Below are 12486 nucleotides of genomic sequence, written 5' to 3' on the forward strand. Positions count from 1 at the left end.
ACTTACTTGGGTCTTTCATCAAGACCGCTTTGGCACTTTTAGCAAAAACTTTAATAGCAACAGTCAGAGGTTCACCTTTCACTGCAGTTTGCCTTGCATTAATATACTTTCAGAGCCTTCAGCTAAATTAAATGTCTCTGAAGTGAATCGCACTGATTCTACTTTGAAAGCCTAAAATTTATCTAGACTAGATTGGTAAGTTTGGAGAAGGAAGTCAAAGGGAAGCTCCTTTTCTGCTCAGAAAAAAAAAAAATAAGAAAAATAAAAGCAGGACATGAAATTAGCCTCTCTAATACTAGCTGTACTAATGGCTTCTGCAGTATTTTTGCTTACATCAAAATATGCACTTTTGAAAGTGCAAATTGCTTTAGACAAAAGTAAGTCCATAAAAGAATTTCCATTTAACAAAATTGTTATATATCGATACTAATTTCATGCCCTTTTTGCCCTTCTTTTTCCAAGAAAAAGCAAAGAACAAGAACTTACGCAAAGGTAATGACAGTGAAGTCAAGCCAGTTCCACGGATCTCGAAGAAAAGTAAAATCTTCTAAGCAAAAGCCCCTTGCAATGATTTTTATTAGTGACTCAAATGTGTAAATGCCAGTGAACGTATACCTGAAAAATATAGGAAAATTTAATCAAAATAAGCAGCAATAATTTACATTGGTATTCTGACAGAAATATGACGATCAAATGAAAGGGGGGTTTATTCCACGACTGGAAAATAAATACAGTAAATAAGCAGTTTCTTCTAAAATGCATTATATTAATCAGAGATAGTTGTGCATTTACATGCATTAGGTGTGCTGTTGAAGTACAGCAGTCTTGATCTTGTACATAAATAAAAATAAACAAATCCATCAAATAAATAACATAATAAGATTTACAGGTGAGATTTAGTTTAAAAGTATGCAGTCCTAGGTCCTGTCCTTTAAGTGAGAAAGCCATGAGCATAAGTTACTGGCTAATGTCAGAGTCAGTGACACATAAAACACCCGGTATCGGCTCTAAAGAGGGCGGGTGCAAGCGTGCACTGAATTCTCATTCTCACTTTAGTAATACTTTTGCTTGTATGCTCTCTTAACTGGCAGGAACATATAGGTGCCCATGGTTCTGCCACTAATGGAGTGGTGTAAGGAAGGGTAAAAACATTGGGTAGGTGATAAACCATGGAGAAAACTAGTGGAATCTCAGTAGAATACTATCTGCAAACTATTTTCATGTTTCTCTACCTTATTGTTCTACTAGAATGGGATTCAAATAATTATTCAACATTTCTACTTAGTTCAGAGAGGAAATATTCATGATAGCTCCTGATAGCACATCTTGCACTGTAGTTACTGGCATGGTAACCTCTAGAGGAACAGACAAAGATATATTGAAATAATGTGCAACTTACTCTACATTCTTTGTCCAGTCTGGAGGGTTACTCATGGTCATAAATACGCAGTTGGTCAAAATAGTGCACATGATAAGCATGCTGAATAATGTAGGTACTGTTAAGGAAAACACAGTAGCTATTCACACAATATCACATCAGCCATGGCTCAAGGACAATAAAATATTACCACCTACACAAAACTTTTAGACTTTGGTAAACATTGACATACACTTTGCTTAACCTCATATTTTTCATTTTAGAACATTAGATTTTAATACTGGTCTCGATTTGTTGACACTCTGGTGTCCTCATGTTTTGTTTTCAGCTGGTACTGAAAGGAGATGGCTCTCACACCCTGGGAGGTAACATGAGCTGAGCAACAGCCAAAACCAAAATAACTATCGGGAGTATACATTTTGCCTTAAGTACCTGGCATGACTGAATAAGCATTAGGCTTTCACTTCTACGGGCTTGGTACTAAAATCAAGAGCTGGCATATGCAAGAAAAAAAAATGTTTCCACTATTTACCCGGAGCTAGAGCTGAGCTGAGTCAGTGCCACTCCAATACCCAGCACAGCCAGTCTGCGGAAAACACAGAATAAAACATAGAATACCGTTTTTAATTTCTGAAGTGAGTGTGTTCCATGTTTCCCTAACACCAGCTTAATAGTACCTGCTTCAATCAGTGAAACAGAAATCCACAGAGAGCTCACAGATTAATGTGAACAGTTTCCCAGGATTACTTTTCGTCTCTCTCAAAACCCAGCAAAAGCGGTGTGTCTGTTTCTACTAATGTTATAATATGAAAATGCTTCAATAGTTGCATCAATTGAAAAGCATGGAAAACTGGTGAAGATTAGAATGAAATTAATTTTTATTTGATGTTCCAGCAAGGAGCATTTAGGTACTCTGGGACTATGAAACCCACACTAACAGCTCAGAGGGGCTGGTTCTAGGGAGATGGGACAATCCACTGGGGCTCCATGACATTCAATACAATGTTCTTTGTCCAGCAGATCACTGCCTCTTCAGACGGTGCAGTTCTTCCCTGTTTGTGGCAACAACCTCAATTCAAACATTTGGAAATACTGAAGTAACCAAACTAGACGAAAACCTGACTCAAACCGGCCACATGATGGCAGTAAAAAATAAGCACTGCTACACATTTATGCCAAATGGTTAACTTATTTTCCCTCTAGTCATCTCTCTAAATTCCTTAAAGTATTTGCATCACCATAACTGGAAAAAGAAAATAGTTTAAACCAAAGAAAGCTGTTTACAGCTAAAATTGTACATGAGAGCCCAGGATTTAATTAATTTTCGGCAAGTAGATAGCATTTGGTTGGTTAGGTATATTTTTATACCATGGAGATAAACAATATGAAAAAAAAACCCCCAAAACAATCCAAACCAATCAACCACATCATGAAACCAAAACCCTAACCCTTCACTCTAGGTGAAGATGGAACAAGAGAAGTAGCACCACAGTCTAAACCTTTCAGAACATTGCTGCAATCATTAAGATCTTTGCTTACAGCAGCTGAAAAATTCAAAATTTAGCATACCTTTTCAATAAACACTCAAATCACAAGGAAGGAATTAGCTGCCTGATTCCCACAGACAGGTGTGGTGCCCTTTGCCTAAATGCCTGATCCAGCACTGGATATTTTGGTATATTTCAGTAAGTGACTTCATTAGTTTTGAAGATCATGTTGCCATACAAGCTCTGTAGAGCAAAAATTGTTCAGTGCCTTAGAATAAATTATTAGAATGCCTTATAGTGTTTCTCATCACAGTCCACAGATAGGTCTAAAGAGCCTGTTTTAACTTAATTAGGAAATTCCTTTAAATATAGAGAATCCATTTTGGAATCCAAGCTGGAGATGCCTGGCTGCAGTTTCAGTGGTCTCATGAAGGAGTTAGAGATGTGCAGTGTGCTCTCAGGAGAGGTTTTACCCCTGTGCACTGTGTTGTGTGCTTTCAGCTCAGCATCATGGTACCATTCATAACAAGGGCCACAGGTAGGTCCTTGCACATTGCTCACTCTTTCCAAAACGTGGCACATCTGGAAGCCAGAAGTTGCCAAAGTGCTGTTCACTCTGAAAGGGAGCAGATGCTCATTAAGGGCTAAAATACTCAGAAATATAGACTGACCATTTCTCTTATGGGAATCTCAGACATTACTGACACGTTCAATGTGCATCTCTGTGCATCTCTTCTGTCCTCTCCCACATTTTGAGTGATTGATTTACAAGCTCAATATTCCCTTAATTTACTATTTTATGTTCTATAACAATTCAACTATACACATAGGCAAAAAAAAAAAAAAAAAAATCAGACCCATGATGACTTCCTCACGGAAATGTAGTGCCTGTTTCGTGCTCTTCCCATGCAGGCATGCAGAGGCACCACACAGCCCCAAGCTAATCAGTTACAGGAGCAGCTGAAGTCTGTTATCACCTGTGTGACTTGGTGGAAGATGGAACAATTGGGAAAAAACCAAACATTGCCAACTGGCCTCACAGATACCTTCTGGCAGTCAGGCCACACCGAGGAATATGATAATTTAAGCTTCCAGAGCCTTGCACAGGAGCACTGACACATTTTCTCTAGAGCACCTCCCCAATTCTTTCTAACAGAAATCTCTAATACTCTGCAGCTCCAGCCACTGCTACCTCCCTTTTTTCGACTGCTCAACACTCTACTTATTCTCACCTTTTCATTCTTTCCCACTAATTGCCAAAGGCTGTCCTTCTCCCATCACTTTTGTGCTGCCTCCTCAGTTGCATGTTCGACCTTAAGTCGAGTCAGGCAGGCAAAGGGGAAAAAAAAGACTACCAGGAGATGAGTCAGCAGAGAGAAACTCGTGCTGTTACCAGTTTCTGTATCCAGTATTACAATAGGTACTGGCAGTGAGAATAATTGCAGAGAAAGTCTGTGAGCACTGGAAAGAGACACACTCTGTTTCCCTGCAGGGCAGCAGTATCTGCTCACGTGTCTGGGCACATGTGATCAGAGCACCCTATACAGAGGTTCAGAGAATTTCGAGGACAGACAGATGAAGGTTTTCCAACCAATGTGCCAGTTTCAATGTGCTCAACACTTGTCTTTCACGTGGAAAGGCACATTTCTGTTACAAAGGCCAAAATGCCAAACACCTGCCACAAAATGTGGAGGAAATAGGGTTTATCTATAAAAGTCAGAGGATTATTAAAACCAATAATCAATTTTGCACCTCGTCTTTTTTATGTAGGAAGATAACCTTGTGTAAGCAGCTGAGATTTGAACTGTAAAAAGGAACATATTTAATGGTTCTTAGTTAAAACACTTTCATATTTGCACTGTTTGTACTATAGTCTATAATATTTTAAAAAATAGAAAATTACAGAATCTGCACGTCCGTTCTTATGTTTTAGATTAAAAAACCAATTCTATGCCTATATCTAAGATAAAAATAACTCCTGCAATAGTTAGCTGGTTGTAAAAAAAAATCAGTCCATAAAACGAAAGAAAATTTCTTCCTATAATAGAGTTAAATTACAAGATCAGTTCATAGATGGAAGGAAAAATAAAGAAATTACATATTGTCTGTTGGAATTTCTTTTGTTCTTACTGTTGTCAAGACCAGCTGGATACTCTGAAGACAATTAGGAGAAACTTAAAACCAAGACCAACTCAGTAACCAATATGTCAGTGAAGCACATTATCCACAACTCAGCCAGATGCAGTGTTGGAAGGTATTGTAGACCAGTGCCATGTGAATGGATGAGCATTCATTGGAGGCTGCAATCTGTCAGTATTTGGTTGTGTTTTCTCACCACCACCACCACCGTGTCTGTAGATCTCTGTCAGCTCCCTTAGCTGTCCCCAAATGCTCCCTAACTCCTCTCCAGCCTGACACCTTCCCCTTCTCTCACACTGCTTTAACTTCCCAGGAGCTCAGAGTAAAAGGTATTCTGAGCCAACAACCATTAGCCTTGTTTCTTACTTTTTCAAAAACCTAGAAAATTCTGCCAGCAGTCTCTGTTAATAAGGCTTCTGCCTTTCACTACTTGTTCAATGTTAAAAGTCTTACTGTCACACTGAAATTTTCATTTGATAACTACATTTCCCAGTCCTGAGGTTCTGCAAAAAAAAAAAAAACAACAACTGCACCAAAGCCTCACCCACTAGAAATTCCCAACCTGTTATGACCATCAGGCAGCAATCCCCCGTGTCAGTCTACAACTTTACCTTGTGCACCATCCCATCAGTTATGGTCCCCCCAGCCTGTCCACCATCTGCATGTACAGATGCTTTGCAAACCACCTGCAGGAATGCTGCCTGTGCCTCCTGGCAATGTATTCAGTTTGGCAGAGGCTTATGGCGCAACTGGGCGGGTTTGGGAATGTGAGAATCAGTGTGCACGAGCCAGGCTTCCAGGCACCCTGCCACAGCAGACAGGACAGCTGATCTTGAGGATAGCCCCAGAAGGACCTTGAACATTTATTTATGATGAAGTCATTATATATTTTCTTAATTTCATCTTGAACAACCACTAAAAAAGGATATGAATGTACCAAAATTTTAATTGCTATTTTTCTAAGAGGGTTGAAGGGTGTTAAAATGTACAGGGCGGAGGTGGCACTGAATCGGAAGATTGCCTTCCCTTTATTCAATACTATAAAGGTCTGAAAAAGAGAAAGAAAAGACATTTTATCAGTGTTTATTCACTATAGAATCTCATTTAAAAACTGTTACAAGTAAGCAATCACCAAAATTGTAAATTTTAAACTGTTAATACACAAAAAGCATGAGTAATTTTTCAGATAAAAATTATTTCCAGTACTTACCTGATGAATCTGACATATGAGAATGCAATTAATTCAATTCATTAGTGTTTTTTGGTTTACTTCTTCATTAAACAAACTCAGTAAGTAATATTCCTTTTCAAGTGTTTGTTGTAAATAAAGATGCATAAATTATTACCTGCAATTCTAATTTTATTTATGTTTTCCCCCAGAAAATTCTCCTTGTTTGAAATAGCACAAGCAGGGTGTGGTGGTGCATTGCCCCCCACTCCTTTCCACCCTACCTGTTGACTTCATTGATATGAAATCTTACTAATTAGAAATCCTTAAAACTGATTTAATAGACTATCCACTGGTTTTGTGCTAAGGAGTGAGGGAAATAGCAGTAGCATATACAACCGTATTTAGGTAGGTCTTTGGGGTCTGGACATGTGAATATACCTTACTGGAAGGGAGCAAGAGACAATCCCAAATGATCCTCCTGCACAATTGTAGTTTCCAGGTGTGAAACTTCCCCAGAAAATACATACTTTTAAACTTTAACTTTTTATATCTATGGAGTAAGTCAAATTTAGAGAAACTTGCAGGCATGCAAGCCTTACTTCAGAGAATTGTAGAAGACACTTCAGGTTAAATGTCTCAAATAAATCCATGAGCCAAATAGAAACAGTATGAGCGCAAACCCTGCAAACACTGCTTTGCTTCCACTGCAGACCATGATGTCTGCACCTGCCCTAACACTACAGCACAGAAAATGTGGGCTGTTGGGTTCTTTTGTGTCACTAAGGTGCTCTTCAACTGCAAGATCAATCAGAAAAGAGTGAAAAACTGTGCAGAAGGAAGGAAGGTTCAGTAACTCAGAAGAAATCTGCATGCAGTGGAAGGGACGATGCAAGAATCATAACCTAAATTCAAATGAAATTACAGGGAAATGTCTAAAACTGCTTTTTTTTTTCTTTTTGTTTTTTCCATTTTCAGAGCTTTATATTTTGCGCAGAAGCTATGAAAAAGCCTCCCTGATTTTTGTTAAGTTGCTGATGAAATTGAGCTGTAGAATTCCAGTGGGAGCGTGGGAAAGGGTGTGTTGGTTTCCTCTGGTGCCCATGCCATCAAGTATCGCTTCAAGACTGTAAGCAATGAACTACATGACTGTTTCCAGGAAGGCTGGCAGACAGGCAAAATATGCCGTGGAGGCTCAAGAAGGACAATGCTTCAGTCTGCTGAGATCTGGAAAATTTAGAATGTATGGACCATGAAGTATAGATGCCTAGAAGCACACAGGAAGTGGAGAGAGTTGTGGAGATGAAGTTTACCGAAGGCAGAGGAGCAATGATTAAACTGTGAGGAAAAGCTACTTCAGTCCCAGAGGCTTCTTCCCTGAGCTGCTCCTCCGTCACAGCTCTACCCAGAGCACCTTCTCCTACAAACCAAACTCCTTAGGAGTAAGGGACACTACCAGGCAGACTTTGCACTGGCTTGAGTACAAACTCAAGATGTGTAGGAATGGATAAGATATGTATATGATTTCCCACTTCCACACAGAAATGCAGAAACTACATGTGAAGCTGAGGACAGCCCAAGCTAATGTTTCCAAATTACACATCCAGTTCAGGCGTACAGGTAACAGCCTGCAGATGACCTGACCTTACATGAAGCTTTCATTTCAACTACTGAAGCAACCACCAGACGAATGACTTTTTGGCACAATGTTTTAAAGCCTCACGCCCCAAGGGGGAGGGTGAATTCCTCTGCCAGGTCTGTCCCCAGCCCCCAGGACTCAGATGCCTCCAACTCATGCTCTTTTTTGTAGTTATGAGGTAGTTGACAAAATGCATTAAAAATCACACTTCCTACTAACTCTGTACCTAAGATTGCTGCACCTTCATTTAGTCAACCTACATTTTTTAAAAAATCTTTGAACACAAGCATATTAAACATACATCTATTTTCATATGCCTTATGGAAAATAACAGCATGCTGGCACAGTTCCAGTTTCAGTTGGAAGCTGCTGCTATTTTAGCTGTTCTACTTTCTGCTGCCCTGCATAAGCAGAACCAAGAAGACATGAATTCCCTACCTCAGTTTTAATTTTTCACTCAAAGCATCTTTGTGACTTGAGCTTTCAGAATGACTTTGCTGGTCCTCTAACTTCTAGCCTTAAACATGAATTAAAACTGCACCTTATTCCTGAAGGAGAATTTTCATTAAAAAGTACAGGTAAGAGCTGATATGCAAGCCCTGTGTAAGCTCCCTGCTATGCCTGCTGTATCTCACTCCACTCTCAACTCAGATGCAAGCCAATGTGTAGGCAGTGTGGATGAACATGAAGTGTTCTACCCAAAGCTGTCAGGACAAAGTAGACATACACTAAGAAAAACTGGATAAATTCTAAACAGATTGTAAGATTAGTGCTTGTATATGAAGGATTATGTATAAATTACAGGCCTTATGTTTTATTCATTTTTCTAAAGGCACAAAACCCACTCACAAAGTATTTGAGTGTGAATATAAATCCAGAGTTCCCTGAAAGGAAATCCCTGATTTGGTGCTTTTTTGCATCTGTAGCCTAAAATCCATTCCATCTTCTGCCATATTTGAAATAAAGCCAGAAAGGGAATTCTTAGCAGGGCAAAGGAGGAGAAGGAGTGTTTTGAGAAGATGTAGCTAAAAGAGAAGAGTCAACACTGAATAAAGATAAGGTCTCTGAGAATCTCTTGGGATAAAGAGTTCCCAAAACCTTATTTCTCTTCTCCTTCCTCCTAGTTAGCTTTAAATGTATTTTCTGGAAGTCTAGATTTAGTGCACTGTGTGCTACCCCATTGCATTTCCACCTTCTGAAAGACAGGAGCAGCTACAATCTTGGGCTGGGTCCTCAGCTTCTCTGGAAAAGCGCCTGCAGCAGCTAGAACAGGAGACTTATGGCATCTGAGGAGTTTCCATTTCTTGGGTTTGTGGTTATCTTTTGAAACAATGTTCTCTAGCAAGTCCTTAACTTTTTGCTTTGCTAGAACTTTCACTTAAAAATTATTGCACAACTATGAACATATCCAGAATCGCTGGTGAATTCACCTTTGCTGGTGTAATAAATTGAAGCAATTTTACAGAATCGTTTTGGGGTTTTTGCAACCCAAGATACATCTGGGAAACCCAGGAGTTAGTGATTTGATCAAATAAGGGACTGATATCATCAAATGCCAGGAGAAAAGGAGGCATCTTTGCTGACAGACATCATCCAGATCCTTCTGGCAAGAGGCAGGGCATGGAGTGGCAATAAACAATGTTCTATCTCTACCATAGCAGGAGGAAAGTGAAGTTTTTACCCATGTATTTCCACCTATTGTCTCCCTCCTCTTTAATGTAGCAGCCTAGCTTCAGAGGAAAAGAGTCAGGCCTTAAAGTATGAAACCAAGTGGACCAGATTTTGATTCATGCCCGCAGGTCAGGACCTTAGGGGATTCCAGCTGATCTTTTCTCTAGAGACAATGAAGTGAGCATCGTTCATCCTTTGTGATGGCAGCTCTAGCATGAACAGGCAGGCAATATTATACTGGGAACACACAGATTTGCACTTACACGGAAGCAGAACACAAAACATGACTGAGTTTCCCATTTGCTTTTAATCAATTTTGGATTAAAAAAGAAAAAAGAGCATTGCAACCCTTTAGGATGCTAAACTTCACATTTCTAAAGTTCAACGTTATTGGCCACCACAGTCAGCAGCATTTCAGTATAATGAAATCATAATTATAGGAGAACATTATTCTATTCTTTTACAATAAAATAATTATGTCTCAAGGGTACAGTTGCTGGCTCTCAGGCTATCTGTGATACAGTGTAAATCAAATATACTATCAAGTGTGTAAACCTCCTATAATGGGCTGTCCTACTATCAAACAGCAGCTGTCAATGTTTTCCTTTTCCTTTCAGATTCAGATTAGTGCTGAGTATGGATATGTCCTCCTTGGCGGTAGGTTTTGCATAGAAGCACACTGAAAAATCATAATACTATTATACTTATTTGGTTTTGCTTCTCTTAAAAGATTTTTTTATTTTAACTTTTCATCTCAGATCTACCTCAGGCACAAATTAGGGCTCTCAAGCCAGCTCAAAATATGCATTCATTTCTGTCTTATTCTCTATTAAAGTGCCTCAAATCATGGCATGCACAAACTTTTTGCTTAGAAAAAGCAGTCCCATGGATGGAACATAAAGCACTCCAGATGACATTTAGACATTCACTGCATGAAAAATAGAGGGAGCTTGATCAATCTTGGTACAAAGAATAGTGTGGGGGAGGGAGGGGGGGAAGCAAGAGACATGCAATATTTACATATAAGGTAAATGATGGATGTCTTCATTCATGACCCAAACTTGTAATAATAATAATAAAAAATCCTAAAATTCCTATACAGCTTTTCCAAATAAATGTGGTTCACAGTGTTGTGAACAACCATTTCTATTCCCTATTTGAAAGTCTGGAAGCCAAACTTTCTGGAAGTTTCTGTCAACAAAGCAGCTATAGTTTATGCAGAGATCTTAATACAGCTCTGAAGAAACAGTGGCATCTGGTAATCCTGCACACTTGCCCTAACCCTTTCTTGCAAATAAGTATTTTCTTTCATTCTGGTGTTTTTCATTAGATCCATGACATTTCAGATGCTTCACCATGGAGAAACAACATCTCTAATGACTGTGCAGCAGTTGTCACACTGTCGCACTGGAGAGGGTGTGCCGATGGATTTCTTGGCTTTACAAGGTGGAATTCAGAGAGGGGTAAAGAGGAAGCTGAAACGTTAAATATTACAGAGATAAATACATTGAGCATTCCTATGTGTCTTCCTAGATATGTTCACTTCTGCTTCAAGCTTTTCTCAAATTATTTCTCCTTCTGAGACTTGCAGGAGCATCAGCTGCTGCCAATATTTTCAAAATACAAATGAAACAAGACAAAAGTATTTCCAGAATGTGCATACAGCTAGATAATAAAATCTAGAAATTAGATATTTTAAAGTAAAATTACAGGTGAAAAATTGACATAGGTGTTGATTTTCTGTTAGGAACATCTAATATCCTCTTACTGAAGGAAGAAAAAACAGAGAGAATTGAAACATTTGAGAAATTTTTGCCTTGTCTTTGACTAACAGGGCTGTTTCTATTTCTGTCCTGTAGAGGATTAAAGCACGTGCAGAGAGAGAATATGCGTATTTCAGCAGAAAGAAGAGAATTCCAGAGGGCATATGCTTGGACCATATGTATTTAGAGTGCAAATAAAAAGATTCTTCCTCTCAAGTAGTACAGAAACTTGACTGAATATGTTCTGCTGGTTTCTCTCCATTTCTTGCAACTCCATCACCAGACCTGGCTGATTTAGTAAGTTTTCAGCAGCATTAGTAAGGGACTGAAAGGGTCTTCCATTCCCAAGGGCTTGAGAGGCATATCTATCATAGGTCATACCTATCATGTGGCTGTTTTCACTGCCAGACACATAAGACAGACTGATTTGGCAATAAAGGTCCAGGATGAGCTGTGGGCAGGTTGGGATAAAATTATATGGAATACTGTATCATAAACAGACACAACTAGTACAGAACTCTACAAGGCCGGCTTTTATAGAAACACATCTTTTATCTTTGTAAAAGTAGAACTGTGATATAAAGATAAATCTTCATATGCTGTGAATGGCAGATAAAGGCTCTTTCAGAGGCACCAGATAATAGAGATAAAAATATTGCTCTTTCACACAGTATTTTCTCTCTTGTCAAAATAGGACTCATAAATCACATGAAATATAGCAAGCTGAGACACTCAGAAGACAGTAGTTTGTGAAAGTCAAAATAACTCCTGTCTTCATATCGACAGTTTTTACAATCATTGAAACCGGTAATTAAAGTATCACCCAACCTAGCTACAGATATAAAGCATGAACTTTTCCTGCTGCTTATAGCCTATGCAACAGGATCATTCCAAAAGGATTCCAGGTCTGTCCAAGGCCAGTTTCACTAAAACTTTAAAATCAGTTTTGCACTTTTTTGTTACATTTACTGCTTATCTGTTTGTTTCCCTATTGATTCCACAAATTTCCTAAACATTTGCTATCAAAGCAGATTTCTGTGAACAAAATGTTCTATGCATCGGTTCATGCTGTCAGTTTTAAATCTGAACAACCTTAGAGAATCTTGCTGTAGTCAGTATGAATGAATTTTAATTTTTAAGAAGTTCACAAAGTATATATGTATTACATATCCGCATGTTTATATAGGTATTACATATTGCTTATAATCAAAGATCACACATTGTGCTTCAGCTTTCATATA

General features: G+C 38.7%; 1 protein-coding gene across 5 annotated transcripts in view; it reads right to left on the reverse strand.

The window, feature by feature from the left end:
- LOC120754910 (sodium channel protein type 1 subunit alpha) overlaps nt 1-12486 on the reverse strand; it is a 93221-nt gene that overhangs the window by 52583 nt on the left and 28152 nt on the right. For all 5 annotated transcript variants that reach the window (XM_058421279.1, XM_058421282.1, XM_058421278.1 and 2 more), the window contains 3 exons: nt 5932-6052; nt 1400-1487; nt 487-615 (listed from right to left, as the gene is read on the reverse strand). In XM_058421279.1, coding sequence (XP_058277262.1) covers nt 487-615; nt 1400-1487; nt 5932-6052 — 338 coding nt within the window. The remainder of the gene's footprint in view (nt 1-486; nt 616-1399; nt 1488-5931; nt 6053-12486) is intronic.

The sequence above is a fragment of the Hirundo rustica genome, chromosome 7 (assembly GCF_015227805.2).
Source record: "Hirundo rustica isolate bHirRus1 chromosome 7, bHirRus1.pri.v3, whole genome shotgun sequence".
Classification (NCBI taxonomy): Eukaryota; Metazoa; Chordata; class Aves; order Passeriformes; family Hirundinidae; genus Hirundo; species Hirundo rustica.